At 32.8% G+C, this 17,487-nt stretch overlaps 4 protein-coding genes across 6 annotated transcripts; 3 read left to right on the top strand and 1 right to left on the bottom strand.

The window, feature by feature from the left end:
* The first annotated feature begins 1,937 nt into the window (after positions 1 to 1,937).
* Positions 1,938 to 2,750, top strand: LOC123669447. The gene is made up of 3 exons (XM_045603052.1): positions 1,938 to 2,160; positions 2,339 to 2,442; positions 2,562 to 2,750. The coding sequence occupies exons 1-3, from the start codon at positions 2,079 to 2,081 to the stop codon at positions 2,748 to 2,750; spliced, it is 375 nt and encodes a 124-aa protein (XP_045459008.1). The 5' UTR covers positions 1,938 to 2,078.
* Positions 2,751 to 2,798: 48 nt separating this feature from the next.
* On the top strand, positions 2,799 to 3,110 carry LOC123669448. Its single transcript, XM_045603053.1, has one exon. It carries the CDS (start codon positions 2,799 to 2,801, stop codon positions 3,108 to 3,110), a length of 312 nt encoding a protein of 103 aa, XP_045459009.1.
* A 76-nt stretch (positions 3,111 to 3,186) lies between these two features.
* LOC123669444 (ankyrin repeat domain-containing protein 39) lies at positions 3,187 to 6,391 on the top strand. 3 transcript variants are annotated; one of them, XM_045603050.1, is made up of 3 exons: positions 3,187 to 3,298; positions 3,588 to 3,800; positions 5,296 to 6,391. In XM_045603050.1, exons 1-3 carry the CDS (start codon positions 3,187 to 3,189, stop codon positions 5,478 to 5,480), a joined length of 510 nt encoding a protein of 169 aa, XP_045459006.1. In that variant the 3' UTR covers positions 5,481 to 6,391. The 3 variants fall into 3 exon arrangements, with proteins under 3 accessions (XP_045459006.1, XP_045459007.1, XP_045459005.1); XM_045603051.1 differs by having other exon boundaries at positions 3,579 to 3,800; positions 5,327 to 6,391; XM_045603049.1 differs by having other exon boundaries at positions 3,579 to 3,800.
* Positions 6,392 to 7,028: 637 nt separating this feature from the next.
* Positions 7,029 to 16,466, bottom strand: LOC123669160 (ankyrin-3-like). The gene is made up of 9 exons (XM_045602793.1): positions 16,326 to 16,466; positions 15,761 to 16,247; positions 15,533 to 15,690; positions 15,264 to 15,439; positions 14,081 to 14,231; positions 13,793 to 13,917; positions 13,581 to 13,710; positions 7,859 to 8,042; positions 7,029 to 7,406 (listed from the first exon to the last, which is right to left on the bottom strand). Exons 1-9 carry the CDS (start codon positions 16,405 to 16,407, stop codon positions 7,049 to 7,051), a joined length of 1,851 nt encoding a protein of 616 aa, XP_045458749.1. The 5' UTR covers positions 16,408 to 16,466; the 3' UTR covers positions 7,029 to 7,048.
* Positions 16,467 to 17,487: the final 1,021 nt, after the last annotated feature.

Genomic DNA, 17,487 nt, shown 5'->3' with positions numbered 1-17,487 from the left:
ACGGAGAGTTTTTATTTGGGGCGTTTTATTTTTATCTTTAAGATATCTTTGTCGATATAAATAAGTTATTAAGTTATTAAATAGTTTTATTTATTCGAAGATGATAAACACATTATTGTCACATGTATTAACACAGCATACGATAGCGACAATGCGACAACATCAGATGCGTCTATCGGACAACAGATTTTGGAAAACCACGGGGAACCAGCGGAGGAAGCTCCAATTAATTACTTCCTCGAAGAGGGAGATATTTTTATATTAGACAGGGGGTTCCGGGACTCTGTTTCACTTCTGGAATCATATGGATACACAGTTCATATGCCACCTTCGAAAAGCCGCAATGAAACTCAACTCACAACGGATAACGCAAATAAGTCTCGACTATTAACCATGTGTAGATGGGTGGTAGAAACAGTTAATGGCCGCTTCAAGCGCGACTTTAAGATATTTCGTTATAAAATTTTTAACCGAACCTTGCAAACCACTATCACAGATTATAAGATAGCTGCTTCGATAATTAGTTGTTTTTTAATCACCTTATGAAGACAGTGTGTACATTGAACAATTTATTGAGATAATAAATACAAATATACAAAAACCGAACTTACTTGCAGACTATGTGGAGGTAAATAATTTAAATAGGTAAAGAGCAGTGTTCTTGCGAATGGAAGGTGACAACCCAAACTTGGTGGACTTCCCACGTCTAACTCTAGAAGATTTGATATTGTTTGGTATTGGAACTTACCATGTGAAAATCGCTCGCTCCTATTGCAGCGAGCACATTAAAAGAACCGGAGAATATGAAATCGAAGTTTATAGAGAGCCAGAATTGGTCGCACTCGAAGGTTACGAAGAGAACAATATTTTAATAAGATGCAGGATTCAGTCCAGGCACGTAAGAAGAAAAAACCTATTACACTTATGTGTTTTATAAAAGATGAGATGGGAGACATTCCATTTTGGAATACTATTGTACTTGTATCCATGGTAAAAGAACCCTGGGAAGCTGCACCCATGTAATGAGCGTATTATATTATCTAGGGTGGGCAAGGCACGAAGACAACTTCCAACATCCCGCTCTGAGCCTAGAGTATGTCACGTTAGATATAGAAACATAAAAATAAAGATATTTCTGTACTTACATTTTTTTTATAACCATTAGACCACAGAGACTGTATGTCTCTATACTGAACTCAACGCAAATAATCAATAAAATGGTTTCAAATATAAAGTAGTTATTCCTAAACATATATAAAAATAAAAGTCGAATTGGGAACCACTTTCCTTCTTTTAGTTTATTAAAAGTGATAATTATAGTATTACAATATCGTCCGTCCCGTCGTTTATAACGTCCGGTACGCTGAATAACGTATTTACATCATCAGAGATACCCAAATTGAAAATATCTTAAAGATAAAAAAATCATCCCTGATGAATTAAAAATAGCAATATCACACATTTAGCCACCGAATTTGATGGTGATGATATCATATATTTTCATCACCCAATATTATCATAATTTTAAGCTACATCCTGTATCTGTTCAGCCTGGGTTTTTTTTGGCCATTGTCCTTTAAAAACATAATCTAAACTTAATCAATTTCTGCATTGGTGATGTTCTCTCAAAAAGCGTAAGTATATAATATTGTCTCAAATTAAAAACAGCACTATCTCCATTCCTTAATTTGAAACTTCTTATCTTTCTTCTTTGGCTTTAGCTCCCTTGCGGAATTGCCAGTATCAGAGTAGATGAAATAAAAAATTAAATTTGAAACTCCTATTACTTAGTTAAATGATACTGTCTTTTATTAATACAGCAGACAAGCTGATTACAAAATAGTGAAAAGTAAAAAATACTTTAAAAAGACAGGTTGTCGCTCTTTAGATAAAAAAAAAACAATTTGACTTTGAACTTTTGTAGTCTGACAATTTTACAATTATTGACAATTATGTTTGTAACGCAATGAAAACAAATGTATAATTTTTAAAGAAAGACAACGTCAGTAATTTGATAAAGTATTGTTCTTTACTAAATACTCTTCAACAAACAACTAAGAACAAAGTATCTGTAATCAATGCCCTACATTTTGATCAGAGGTAATCTAGCATCGTATGGACATAAAAATCCTTGGCGTGTGTTGGTGTCCGGATTAAAAGGTAGTTTCGTCTACTGCTTATCTAAAAATAGAACGTTTGTAATTTTAACAAATGACGTACCTAAAAAATATTGTTTTTGTATTTCCATATCCAGTTAACAAAAATCTAGTAACTTTTCAGCACAGTGCTTTTTGACTTACTATTACTTCTATCTAAATCTCATATTTGTTTTATGTAGCTGGAGATATAGAACAACTAAAAAGATTTGCATGTGGTGGCTATTGTGATGATTCTACAATTGTTTATCTGCAACATCCTTGTGTGATTCTCAGTGCACTAGAGGTAACTATCTATAATGAGATAAGTGACTATGATTGATATGATGGATCACTTGATAACAAATATCTATAGTGTAAAAGTGATAAGAATATGTTATTACTTTTGTTACTTATATGTTACAGGTATTAGGATACAAAGTCGTAGCGTCAAGTTCAACTGCTGTGAAACAAGATTATAATGAGTACATGTGGACAATGAGAAAAGAGTTTTCTGAGCCTGAACCTTCTATAATTGTTGAGCAAGATAACATAACCAACTTCAGTAAAGAGGCTATGCACCTTCAGCATTCCAATAAGGACGAAGAGGTTTAAACATCAACATATATTTCAGTTTCTTCATTTGCCCTAAAAAAACTCACTATGGAAACAAAAGGCAGTCAAAATATTTTAACTACTAATTTGGCGAATATTCCAATTGCAGAAGATGGTTATATTTACATTGCCATCAAAGGTTCCTTACATGCAAATGATAGCTCAGTGTTTGGTTTAGGACAGGAAGAAATAAAGGCAATTATTCAGAAATTTCCAGGTTCTGGCTCAAATGTTGTAAATGGAGTGACAATAAAGGCAAATGCACTTCAAGCCATTAATGCTTTGTGTCAGTTGGGATATAAAGTTGTATGTAGTACTGGAGAAGCTGAGATTACATGGACCCTTAAAAGAAATATTTAATTTTTCTTTATTCGTATTTAATTACCACTAAGGAAATAATTATTTTCAACTTTTTTATTTATAGTTTAAGTAAGAAATGGATCATAAAAGTGGTTGTAATCATTCTAACTGTAATATAACTAGCCCTAATGAATCTGTGCGACAAACATTGTCCGAAATGGATTGGGAGAGAGGAATATGGAATGCAGGTATTTCTTTTGTATAATCACTACATGGTATAAAGCAGTCGCTTCCTTTCTATCTGTATGCTTAGATCTTTAACTACACAATGGATTTTAATGCAGTTTTCTTTAGTAGAGTGGTTCCAGAGGAAGGTTTATATGTATAATACATGCATAATATAGTAGAGGAACACTTATAGTTTTTACACCTGTGTGAAGCCAGGCGGGTTGCTAGTTTTATATATAATGAGTTTATTGTTATTTATATTTAACAACATATTTATTATAAATAAAACAAAATCTTCAGCATTTACAGGTGACAAGGGTCGTGTGCAATTATTGATAGATAAAGCAAAAAACACAAAGGAACTTGTAAACAGTGTAGATAACTCTGGATATACTGCTTTACATTATGCTGCACGTAATGGTCACGAAGATATATGTAGAATTCTTCTACAATATGGAGGATTAATCGATGCTCCGACCAGGAGCGCTAAGTCTACACCACTACATAAAGCAGCAGTAGCAGGTATATGATAATAATATTCTTAAGGGGTTACTCCTAGTAGACAGCCAAAATAATATCACATTGCACTTTGCAATATTTTTTTGGCAGTAAATGATTGCTGGTACTGAGTTGATTTTGTTATAAAATTAAATTAAAGGGTATATTTTTGACTATTTATGAGATATATTTCGCAGTGCTCTATTCAAAAAAGTAACTATAGTGGTAGTTTCTACACCAGTCACCTTAAATCAAAAAACTAAATTAATTACATTTTTGTATCGTATTATCACTAGATAATTAAGTATAACTGAGGTAGGACACAGCAGGAATTTCCTGCTCAAAATATGGAGCAGCCCGACTGGGGTAGTATCTCGACCTTACAGAAGATCACAGCAAAATAATACTGTTTTCAAGCAGTATTGTGTTCCTGCTGGTGAGTAAGGTGACCAGAGCTCCTGGGGGGATTGGGGATTGGGTCGGCAATGCGCTTGCGATGCTTCTGGTATTGCAGGTGTCTATAAGCTACGGTAATCGCTTACCATCAGGTGAGCCGTACGCTTGTTTGCCGACCTAGTGACATAAAAAAAAAAAGTACTAACTTAATCAAAGGATTTCATAAAATATTAATTTAACTTTATAACTTGTTGTGTTGTTATTATGCCTATATGTTACTAAGCTTCACCTACAGCAGTTTTGCTTTCTTCAGTAACTCAGAAGGATCTCTTTCAAGTGGCCATGTGAACTTCTCAAGTTGTGGTCCCATCTTGTTACAATAATGTAACAAGATGGAACCAGAAACCTAACGAATGAGTTTATAGCATGGTTTAATAATAGGTCTGAGGCCTTGTGGTTCTAAGCACTTCCATCCTATCTTAGTTCCTTAAATTACTTTTTTAATTTCAAGTATCCTTATAGGTTTTATCTTTCACCCTCTTATTTTGGGACTTTATGTACACATACGTAAATATAATTTGAAGAGAGCAGCGATGTACAGCTCCTTTCGAAGTGCACACTTATACAAAGTACATAATTATGTCATTCGGGTCACGCGACTTGTAGACCATACCAGTAATGCTGGCCACAACTCAGTAAATTTTGAGTAAAGCGACATGAAAACTTTTGGTGAATATTTGAATTCGCCGAAAACGAAAACTCTATTTTTTTTTCGAAAAAGCTTACTAGATGTAACCGTTAATTTTTTTTTTTTTTTTTTGTCAATGTACACGTAAAATTATTATCAGAGTTTAACTCTCAGAATATATTTCTGTTCACTCCTTTATGGCACACTTTTTTGTTAGTTATCAAATTATATAATATATCCAATTACAACATTAATCATCAAAACAATATCCTAATATATATAAATTACGCGACACGTTTTTTGTCCGCGATGGACTCCCTAAACTACTTAACCTATTTTAATCAAATTTGCACACTGTGTGCAGTTTGATACAATTATTATATTTAAATAAATAATCAGTTAAAATTAACTGCAATGAAATCTAATTTTTTTTAGGAAAAGAAAAAACAGTTATCTTTTTGATTAGGAATGGAGCAAGGCTGGATTTGCAAGACGATGACGGTAAAACAGCCCTTCATAAAGCTGCAGAGAATAAAAATCAAAATATTATTAAAATCTTACTTGAGGCTTGCCCTTCATTAAGAGACATAAAAGATAATAAGGGTAACTTGGCCATATAATTAAAACAAAAATATAAGATAAGATCCTTTATCTTACATAAACCCACTTGTTCACTTTCTTCTACTTCACATTTAAATATTTTAATTAATATACATGTGTCTAAGTGTTTAACATATCGTTAGTGTAATCCAATTTGTACAATGACCAAGGTCAAAACTTGTCAAAATATCCTTTTCCTTGATTAGTTTCTTAATGTTCTTGACGTAAAAAAGTCTAATTCATATAATGCATAAATAAATGTATGAATATTAACATAAAATTTCCACATTAATGTGACAAAATTTATTTACATTCAAGAAAAATTAAAAAAACTTTTTATTTTTGTAATATTTTGTACAAACTGGATTAAAAGTTTTGTGACTAGATTTACTGTTCATTCCAATGGTTTAATATACATATAACCATTTTCAATTGTGAATTTTATAGTAAATGTAGGCATTTTCACCCTGTATAATTTAATTTATAAGTAATACTAAGTGTGTTAAAGTTTCATAACAATTAGAAAGACCTTTCATAATTTACTTTAGTGAACTACGAAAATACCGTGTTTAAAGGTATTTCTAATGTTTATGTACGCAAAAGATTTTAAATAAAATAAACAGTCATTAATCTGTAACATGTTTTTATACATACTTCTATACTATTATTATTACTCTTGCAACAGAAATTATTAAGTTGGAAAATATACAAATATTATATTCTTAATGTATATTAATATAAATAGCAGCTAATTTGAGATCAAAATTTATGTTTCATAAAAAAATTATAGAAAAAAAACTATTTTAGTCTTTAGAGAAAAGCATAATTATTATATCACTAGAGTTAGTTTCCTACAAATTTTTATATTTTCACTAAGTACACCTTTGTATAACTAGATATTTGATCTTAATAATAAAATGATACATATATATTACATCTTTTATTTTTAAATAAAACAAATAAAAAAATTGGATGTCTGTAAAAGGTTTACAGACGATAGTTTACCGTGACAACGTCATAACAAAACATATAGATATAGATACGGCGCAAGCATACACTGAGCTACAATGAGTCATCCTTTTACGTACATTCAGCCGGCGCTAATCGATTTATTAGACGTTTTCACTTTAAAAAGTGTTATTAATAATATAATAGCTAACTATAAGCTAAGCAGACCACGTCTGCGATGTAATTGAGAATATAATTGGATGAAAAGCATATTTTATTTCTTTATTAAACAAACAGCATTACATTTCGTAGGGCACAGCTAGTTAATTGCTAAAGCAAATAAATTAAGACGGTAAATTAGTTCTGCATAAACCAACCAATGGGCGCGTAAGCACGGTTATAATAAATTTACAATGGAAGGAAGCTTTATGCAGAACTAACTTACCTCCTTTATTTTTGGTACTTTAAAAAAAAGGCTGAGACTCCAAAAACAGATATAGTCTTATAATAGCTTTTACAATTGTTGTATTACCAAACTCAAAATTGCTAGCATATCATTTGCTGTGACCACTGCACTAACTCATCAAAGTATAGTAAGTAAAGTATACTTTTATTGGTCTAAACTTTTAATAATAATATATTAAGCTTCGTTTTCTAACATAAGAAATCTTTTTAAAGTCTTTGGCAAATGTAAAGCATTTATATAATGAAACATAATCATATTTCCACAACAACTTCTTATTCGAATTCTGCAAATGTCTAATAAAGTCAGTGGCTCCCTACAAATATAGTACAACCAATTTAATGTGGTATCTTGTTTCGGTACGGGAGAATTAGTATCAGGGATAGGTATATGGTGGCCTGCTTTTATAAGCAGCCTTGCAAGGTTTGTTGTTCGCCGCCTACTAGCTATCGTCAAATTGTCTAAGCCACGCGAATGTAAATCGCATGCATTAACGTCGGCACCATGACGTATCAACAAAACAGCTGCATCATCTCTGAAATATAAAGTCTTATTAAAGATATTTTATATAATAAGCAACTACAATTATAGTATGACTTACTTCAAATTATGTATAGAAAGGAATAGTGTTGAATGAAATGCCCAGAGTTAGGAATGATAGTTTACATTCGGTAAAAATATCTTTTAGATTTAGCATGAATGCATTAAAACTTCAGAACTAGAGTTTACATTTACAAATGAATCTATATTGTTATGCGCTAGTCTTTTCAACGTATTTACCACTACAGCATATAGAAGCTGAATTTTTGTGCCATTCGCGTCACGAACTCTTTTAATAATTAATTTTGAAGTACAAGTAAATAAAATTGGAGTGTCTGTTTGTAATATTAAAATAACCGCTTTTTACTAAATGCATATGGATGTATACACTGTACATGTACCAATTTATTTGTATAGATTTATAGTTAAAAAAAAATAGATACCTACTTTTGAAGAAGCAATGCTCGGTTAAGGGCTGTATCACCAGTCAGAGCAGTAACATTTAAATGAACCCCATATTCCAACAAATGACAAAGTAGGACTTCAAATGTATTTGGACAGTCTATGCTCTCCACGGCTATGTGAAGTGCACTAGCTCCCGTTATATTGTTGCAAGAATTTATATTTGCACCTGAAATTATTTTCAACTTAATATGACATTTCAGCCTGTAACATCCCACTACTATAGGCCTCTTTCTCCATGTAGGAGAAGGATTGGAGCTTAACAATCTCTATTAGGTATTTCTGATAACAACCGGGACCGAAGACTTAACGTGCTCTCCGAGGCACGGTGGGAAGACCCATAGGGGCAGTCATCCAAACCGGAAAGAAATTTTTTGTACAAATACAAATATCCATCCTGAGCGGGAACTGAACCCGAAAACAGTCAGTGTTTTAGGCGAGTACACGCACCACTACACCAGAGGGGTTACTTAATACACTTTGGTTGAAATGGATTACAAACTTAATTATGATAAAATAGACCAAATTAAAGCCTTATAGTAATAATTGTGTTTGCAGGCAAACGAAGAAAAACCGACTTCAATTATATCGACAAGTAATACAACGTAAGTAGACGAAAAAATAGTCAAGTAAATACGTATTATCAAAGATTACTCAAAAAGTTGTAATCAGATCTCAATGAAATTTAATTGTGACCACGTGACGAACATCGGCTTTCGATTAAATTAAAAATCATCAAAATCGGTACACCCATTAAAAAGTTATGCGGATATTTGAGAGTTTCCCTCGATTTCTCTAGGGCCCCATCATCAGATCCTGGTTCTCTTCTTTATCATGGTACCAAACTAGGGATATCTCCTTTCCAACAAAAAAAGAATTATCAAAATCGGTTCATAAACAACGAAGTTATCCCCGAACATACATAATATATATATATATATATATATATATATATATATATATATATATATATATATATACGGTCGAATTGAGTAACATCCTTCTTTTTTTGAAGTCGGTTAAAAAAGACAACACTAATTAATAATAAATAATATTATAAATATGGTAAATATTATTTCTATTTAAGAGGAAAGGGTACCGGGTCTTTCTCCATACAAACGTAGTCGACTGTTTTCTCCCTGGATAATGACACTAGATCAAATATTTTTGTGACATAGAACTCTTTGCTGCCATGACCATGCCCCTATGTTTTGATTTTTTTCATATTCTTATTATCATAGGAATTAGGAGACTTCAAAAACTCGAAATATTGCATAATTTTTTGTACATTTTCAGACACTTATTAAAAAAAATATATGCATATTTTCAAAAAAATGAAAACATAGGGGCATAGCCGAAGTCTTCTTTTATTTTCTAAAAAAAAAATTTTTTAAAAATTGCCATGTTTTGAGGAGAAAACAGTCGACTACGAAACACTGTTTTGGTCAAAAATTATATACCTAAAACGGTCTGAGCTGCAGTTGTCCCTTTCTTGCTTTTTGGGGGATAGGTCTGGGGGAGGGAAGGGTCAAAGCAATACGTATATACGCCAGCGAAGTGATGCCTCATAGTCGACAATTATATCGATACACTAGTGATGTTATTTTTAGTCGATATTTTCTAAAATTCGTATTAACAAAATTAAATAATTTCTCTTTTCATAACTACAATAAAACCGTATTTGTATATGCGGTTTTTATTGTAACACTGTGCAAACCTGGGCTAACGAAGGGTTTCGCTAACAAATAACAATGATAATTATGGTAAATAACCGTGTTGTTTGTTTTTGGTATCAAAAGGGCTCAACACAAGGATTTCAAAAAAGTATATTATGATTATTATTACCGTAATACTAATAAAAAATACAATAAGAAAGTTTAAAAAATTAGGACTGCTCTTTCCCATGCCTATGCCAAGCAAGCTGCGAGCCGCGCTTCTTCCTCGCCTCCTAGGCGAAAAACAACTTCGGGGTTTACTCTTTCCAATATATTTTTTTATCAATTTCGGAATACTTTGTAAAAAGCTATGCATGGTCAAACATAAATAAATATAGGTACGTAGCGACTTTAGAACCTCCTCTGTTTTTTTTCATCGGTAAAAAATTGCTTAGTTGTTTTCTTGACATTACTGAGGAGCAGATTATTAAATTTGGTCGAATCTATGTACCTATGCGATTCGTATTTGGACTTCGCAAATAGAATCATATTTCTGAATTGCGTAAAAAACTCTAGTGGCCCCACTAGCGTAGCATTCCTTGGAACCCCGGGAACCTTGGGACCCTGTATCAAAATTAGTGGGGGGGCAGGCAAATGATGGGTAAAGATTTCTCACAAAAAATGCTTGCATTGAATTAAAATAAATGTTTATTGATTATAAGTTATAACTTCCTCCTAGAATAGACAATAGTGAGTGTAGTCTGCTGTAGCTGTTCCTGTTCCATCGAAATCCTTAGGTAATTTTTTATCAGTTTTAGTTTTGAAAAACATCAAGTTAATACCTCCGGAAAATTGGATGCAAGGCTATTGAATTTTATCAGTAATAATTCCATGGGTTCTTTAATGGAATGAATGTTTTGAATTTCGGATTTTAAGCTAATTTAAAGAGGTTGTAGTTCCAAGCTGGAGAGTTATTAGCCTTGACCTGCAGCAATAGATGCGGGGGATCGTTCGCTTCAGCCTGTGAGGCCAATACTATTAGTGAATTCCTATGAATCTTCCGCATCTATATGGGGGATTCACAGGCGCATAACCTGAAGAAGAGATTCAACGCTGCCTCTAGGTCTTACAGGTAGTAAATCGCTAGGGCAAAGTTCAAACACAGCAGAATTGGCGAGAGACTATTGGGCTTCCCAAATGGAACCCATGCCTTTTGTTTCTTACAAAAGCTGTCGAAGGTAACTTTTTTTAGTCTACACTTCCATCATTGCGCGAACCTGAAGGCTCTCTGGCATATTATGCGAAAAAGTAAGCGAAATTCTTTGCACTCTTTTTGCGTCGAATTCAACTCTTGACGATGAGGGAAAAGCACCACCGAGCATTCCACGGTGCGAACACGCGATGCGTAATGTGCACTATGAGCAGTGTCGTTTGTCGTGTTCTGCATTATTTCGATGTCAAGAAGTCTAGTGGTGCTAATTGTATCCACCAGTGGTTTGCAACCAATGTGCGAGCTTCGTACGCAATGTTTCCGCGTACATTCAAAGTGTGGAATGACCTTGCTAAAATTTGGGGGTTTTAAAACGTCTAGTGTCTACATCTTTTCTTTAAAGGCCATGGGCGACGGTAGCCGTTATAAATCAGATGGCTTCGTCTGCTTGTGTGCCCCATTCTTATATAAAAAAGATTAATTCATTGTTCATAATGATTAACTGAATCCCGAAATAAACGATACAGAATGTTATCAACAATTGGGCGCACGCTTGACTCGGATAAAAGGGGACTGCTTTTCAGACTTCAGTCATTTCTGAAGTTAAAACTCTATAGGTATGTATGACAGTTTTTTTATTCTTTTTTCCAGGAAGTAGAAGATTAAGTGACATTGTGGATAGCATTTTACTAATTTTTGCTTACACACCTTAGGGGCCCTGTAAATAGGGGGCCCCGTATCATTGATACGGCTGATACGGCAGTAGTTACGCCCTGAGTGGCACCCAATTCCCTACTTCGGGAATACGTATATTCTCAACTTAGTTTACTCTATTCTTTTTAATCCTGTTGTACCTGCTTATCTAAAACGACGATTTAAGTTTCTTAGTGATTCCAATGAACGCAGTTTTCGTTCTGAGGAAAGCTTACTTCTTGAATTTCCCTCTCACTCCTCTTTCGTTTATACTAAATCTTTCACTGTTCAAGCTTTTCGACTTAGGAATTCTATAGACGTGTAAAATCGGTTTCTATTTTTAACCCACTTCCAAAAAAGGAGGAAGCTCTCAATTTAACTGTATTTTTTATGTATGTTACTTCAGAACTTTTGACTGAGTGGACCGATTTCTACAAATTTTTTTTTAATCGAAAGGTGGTGTGTGTCATTTGGTCTCACTTGAGTTTATTTGAGATCTAACAACAACTTTTCGAGTAATATAAATAATACGTTTTTACTTGACTATTTTCGTCGACCTACGTTGTATTATACCGCATAACTTTTTACTAGGTGTACCGATTTTGATGATTTTTAATTTAATCGAAAGCTGATGTTTATCGTGTAGTCATATTTAAATTTCATCGAGATCTGATAACAAATTTTTGAGTAATCTTTAATAACGCGTATTTACTTGACTATATTTTCGTCTACCTTGTTGTATTACATGTCGGTGTAATTGAAGTCGGCTTTTTTTCCTTTGCGTACAAGTCGAACTCGGTCACACAAAAAAAAAGAAAAATACAGTCGAATTAAGAACCTCCTCCTTTTTTGGAAGTCGGTTAAAAATCAATCTGATACGTATTATTATTTTCTGTTGGTGTTCAATAAAGTGTATTGTTATGTTATGTCATGTTAATCAACCACTCTTTAAAAAAATTCAATCGATTACGTAATTTGCCTAACTAAAAAAACATAAATAAAATAATAATTGAAAAAGTCGCCTTCATGATTTTTGTAAGTGTCTGTACATGTATTAATAACTGCGACAAACATGAGACATTACAAATTACATAGGTACTAAGGCAAACATTTTATACTGTGTATGTACTACATTACATATATATACTATACTTACACTTATACTATGTACTACATGTATACACTATAATTATGTATGTATTTCATTACCCATTCTTACACACACCTCAACCATGTAATTACATACCTAATTCATAAATAAAGTACCTAAGTATTTCGATTACCCACAAAAATATAGACATGTATCAAGTCACAAAGAGTATCCAATTCAAAATAATAAAACATAAATAATAAGTAGTTTACGAAATTCAATAATAGTAAGCCGAGTCACAGCAATACGATGCAGAACAAATTCAATAAAACAAGCCAAATTCAGAAAAATAGCACTATGCGCTATATGTACTCGTAGTCAATCACAAACGAAAGATGCGAATACTAAAATATCATCATTACATCATTACAGCCTATACAGTCCACTGCTGGACATAGGCCTCCACAAGTTTACGCCAAAATAAAACGTGAACTCATGTGTTTTGCCCATAGTCACCACGCTGGGCAGGCGGGTTGGTGACCGCAGTACTGGCTTTGTCGCACCGAAGACGCTGCTGCCCGTCTTCGGCCTGAGTATTTCAAAGCCAGCAGTTGGATGGTTATCCCGCCATCGGTCGGCTTCTTGAGTTCCAAGGTGGTTGTGGAACCTTGTTATCCCTTAGTCGCCTCTTACGACACCCACGGGAAGAGAGGGGGTGGCTAAATTCTTTAGTGCCGTAGCCACACACACTAAAATATCGTCAACAATTAATAGCTGAATAGCCGGCGCACGCACACTAACAACACGACAGTCACACATAGAAAAAACGGGGCGGAGATGGCGCGGGGCGCGGTAGCGGCATGCAGCGCGACAGAAACATTTTATTCAAATACCTATTTTTGAAAAGTCTCTTCGGTACCCTTTCCTCTTAAGCAATAAATACTAATTACTTGTGTAATACACATTAAAAAATAGTCACCTTTTTAAATGGAAGTGAAATATAAAGCTATATAAACTAAAACTACATAGACTTAACAGTGCCCATATAACGTATTTTACCTCTTTGCAATAGGGATAGAGCAACAGCAGGCTGAGATAATCTAGCTGATAATAACAAAGGAGTATCTCCATTGTCATCGTGCAAATTAATACCACCTCCAATGTCAGCAAGCAATTTGACAATATCTTCCTATAAGAGCAACAAAACTTTTTATGAAGAGAGCAGTAATTGTGATATTTACTCCTTCAAAATTTTCACTTATTTTTTTTACCTGACGTTGAATAATAGCATTGTGCAAAAGTTTGTGTGAATGTGTTATTCTTGCTCCTGTAGCTAGGAGGATTTCAACAACTTTCGCATATCTATGCCAGACTGCCTCGCATAAAGGTGTGTAGCCTGAAATATTTAAACATAACTAAACAAAATATATTTGTCATTTCAAAAAACCCTTTTAATCTTTTTTAAATCTTAAGTTTGATTTTTTCCCATTTGGTATTTTAAGATTGCCAAAACAATAAGTTACAAGCCTTAAATACAATTAAATTAAAATTAATATTACCATGAATTTCTTCTCCATTCACATTAGCTCCAACAGAAGCAAGGAACTTGACAACTTCTTCGTGACCACGTCCAGCTGCTAAGTATAGAGCTGTGCGTTCACTTGTATCTCTTGCTTCTAGGTAAGCCCCTTTAGTAACTAAAATCCTTACCTTTAACATAGAAAATTTGATATTGAAATACCTTTTCGTTCAGTAAACAATTTTACTGTTTATTAGCTGTTTTAAAAATGATAAATTATAGCTATTAATATACTAAAACTTTACAATGTATCAAAAAATTAAAATGCTAGACTTCATCTTCAAAATATATTAGATTTCTGTCTTGTATAAGCCAAAACATATTTATAAAAAGTAAAAGAACAATTTATGTATATTTATTCAAGGGTTTGCAATCCCGCAAAGCTGGATCCCGCACCCTGCGGAATTTCGCACCAATTATTGACCTGCAAAATCCTGCACCTAAAAAAGGAGGATCCAAAGATCCCACAATTTTAAAAATTACTACTAAGTATGTCGGGTAATACGCCATAAAATGAAAATATATATATATATATAATGATAAGATTCACGGTAGTTGTAGAAAACTAGGCGACGTTTTCAAAAATACACCTACAGCCGCAACACCAACCAACATCTACAACTGACACAGATAGATACTGTTCTCCTGTCAAAGGAAGAATTAGAGGGGGAACTTCAACAAGAAAAGGTAATATAAAATATAACTTCTCCTTTTCTTCTTTGTCTATTCAACTTTTTATACCACAGGACGATATTAAGAATTAGTAGAGTATGCCTTAGACATACATGCTATCTTAGGTTTGACTATATCTTAGCTAATCGTAAGCTTTTCCAATGGACAGGAAATTTACCTGGTTGCCCTAAAAACTAATTGACTTCATTATAATTTCATTATTATTTTGTTCGAAAAAAAATTATGATTGTCAAAATATATAATTATGATGTGTCAAATAAAAATTTATTACATACAATATGATAATTACAATAAACGGAAACCTGTAGTTTTAATTAGATTTTAAAATATTATTTTAAGAGTGCGGGATCTCGCTCAAGTTTGATCAATCCCACTTTTCAATATTGCGAGATTGAATGAGGTGCGGGATTGCAATCCCCAATTTGCATATAATTAAAAGAGATTGGACTTATCACAAAACACAATCTTACCAGTTCCACATACCCCCTAGATGCTGCAAAATGTAAAGGAGTCATTTTTTCATGTGTTTTATAATTAACATGGCTTCCTGCTTCAAGAAGCAGTACAACAATATCTTTATGATTCCTCATTACAGCAATATGTAAAGACGTCAGTCCATCACCGGCAGCAATATCTACTTTGCAACCTAAGCAGGTTAGTAACATTTAAAGTTCTTGTTATTGCTCTAAAATTTTATATATATTATAAAAAATCTAAGCACTCGTAGATTATCACATACCTGCATCTATCAAAAGCTTAACAATTTCTGTATGACCTTGTTCTGCAGCATAGTGTAAAGCAGTTCTCATAAAAGCATCAAGTTGGTTAAGTCCATTTGTAACTACTGTAGCAGAAGCTAATGCAGTACCTGTACATTCTAATATGGCTGCATACCACCTATATAAAAGATAATGTAAATAAATTTCTTTACATAACTTGATTAAAATTTTACCATCATAATATGTACCTATACATGGCAGTCCAGCTTTCATCTTCACTAGTGGTAGGAGCAACATTAGTAATCTCTTCATCCCATTCTAGCTCTGCTTGTGGACTTGAAACTAATGAACTAGAACTTACAGGTGATTTTAAGTTACCAATTTTACTTTCTTCAATACTAGAACCATCATTATGTATAACAACAAAATAGCCCTGATTATTTCCATAGTGGCTACCTTGTAATGAAACATATTTATTTGTTTTATCAACTTTTGGTATTCTTTCATTTAAATTCTTACACTTCACTACCGTTTCATCTTGATGTCCAGAACTACGAAGTTTTCTCTTTTGTGACTTCGAATATTTCTTTTTATAATAATTTTGAAAAATTTTCTCCTCTGTGCAATCATCTTTAGAAAATTCTATTAACATTTTTGTAATAAATACACTTCCTTTATAAGCAGCTTCTCCCAAGCATGTTTTGCCATGACTAGTTATTTTGTTTGCATTAGGACCTATAGGGAATAAGCACGGCTTTATTAAAAAAAAAAAAGGTTATTAAATTATTATTACAACAAAAAAATTTACATTACCTTGTGATAATAAATTTGATATAGACTCTAAGTCTTCTACAATTATTGAATCATATAATTTTTCCTCTATTGATTTATCCATTACACATAAGTATAATATTTACATTATAAGAATCACATTAAAAGGAGTAATATGTTCTATACAGATTTTATGTACAAGTTTATATATATGTGTAATTGCATATGTCTGGATTGATTCTTGATTAGCCGTTATTGTTTACACGTGTAAACTGAATTCGTCTCGTTAATTTGTGACTATATAATGTATTTCCCCACAAATAATATTATATTATAACGAGCTTTGAATCCTCACTAAAAGCCGTGAGGGCTTTTGACTAGTATTATTCCTAACATCATTATCTAATACAATAAATAATATTTCTTGATATTTGTGTTTATGATTTATTCATAAAATTCTATTTCATTATTTATCAAATTATTTATAATTTTATATTGTAAATATTAAAGGTACATAATCTTTCAACTTTGATCATTTGACAATTTGACATTAGCTTTGAAGTTTGACATTGACATATTCAGTGGTATCGTCCTCGAACCTACCGATTCGATTTATTTGATACCTATCTCTATTCTCTACCGATATTGGGTCTGTTCTAGCGAAAGCAAAGATTCGTTATTAATTTCCGATTCTTTGGAAATTATTCCCATTTTTTCTACCGATTTATTAAGACTTCACTGTCCTTCCGTCCGTCCATCCGTTTGTCTGTCACCAGGCTGTATCTCAAGAACCGCAATAGCTAGACAGTTGAAATTTTTACAAATTATGTATTTCTGTTGCCGCTATTATTGTTACAAATAATAAAAATAATATAGATATTTAAGGGGGGCTCCCATACAACAAACGCAAACAATAAATGGTAACAGGTAGTCACTTGAAATATTCACAAAATACTTAATTGTTTATTTACTTTAATAATAAATAATAAAATTATATAAATCTTCTAATGAAAAAAATCCTGCAAAAAACACATGAGTTCACGCCATTAATTTTTGGCACGAACTTGTGGAGGCCTATGTCCAGCAGTGGACTGTGATAAGCTTAAGTGATGATGATGATAAATAAAATTAAAATAAAAAAAAATATTTAAGGGGGTTCGAATACAACGAGTGATTTTTGCCGCTTTTGGTCCGATATTAAAAT

This window comes from Melitaea cinxia, chromosome 3, assembly GCF_905220565.1.
Source record: "Melitaea cinxia chromosome 3, ilMelCinx1.1, whole genome shotgun sequence".
Lineage (NCBI taxonomy): Eukaryota > Metazoa > Arthropoda > Insecta > Lepidoptera > Nymphalidae > Melitaea > Melitaea cinxia.
This window is presented reverse-complemented; position numbering and strand designations above follow the sequence as displayed.

Excerpts from the sequence above, each read along its gene's own strand:
- LOC123669444 (XM_045603049.1), top strand. The coding sequence starts at position 3,187 with ATGGATCATAAAAGTGGTTGTAATCATTCTAACTGTAATATAACTAGC. Across the intron at positions 3,299-3,578 it reads GAGAGGAATATGGAATGCAG|CATTTACAGGTGACAAGGGT; the intron begins GTATTTCTTTTG and ends CAAAATCTTCAG. Across the intron at positions 3,801-5,295 it reads ACATAAAGCAGCAGTAGCAG|GAAAAGAAAAAACAGTTATC; the intron begins GTATATGATAAT and ends AATTTTTTTTAG.
- LOC123669447 (XM_045603052.1), top strand. The coding sequence starts at position 2,079 with ATGCCCTACATTTTGATCAGAGGTAATCTAGCATCGTATGGACATAAA. Across the intron at positions 2,161-2,338 it reads GTTGGTGTCCGGATTAAAAG|CTGGAGATATAGAACAACTA; the intron begins GTAGTTTCGTCT and ends TGTTTTATGTAG. Across the intron at positions 2,443-2,561 it reads TGATTCTCAGTGCACTAGAG|GTATTAGGATACAAAGTCGT; the intron begins GTAACTATCTAT and ends TATATGTTACAG.
- LOC123669448 (XM_045603053.1), top strand. The coding sequence starts at position 2,799 with ATGGAAACAAAAGGCAGTCAAAATATTTTAACTACTAATTTGGCGAAT.
- LOC123669160 (XM_045602793.1), bottom strand. The coding sequence starts at position 16,407 with ATGGATAAATCAATAGAGGAAAAATTATATGATTCAATAATTGTAGAA. Across the intron at positions 15,691-15,760 it reads AGCTGGACTGCCATGTATAG|GTGGTATGCAGCCATATTAG; the intron begins GTACATATTATG and ends TCTTTTATATAG. Across the intron at positions 13,711-13,792 it reads ATGCTATTATTCAACGTCAG|GAAGATATTGTCAAATTGCT; the intron begins GTAAAAAAAATA and ends TTGCTCTTATAG.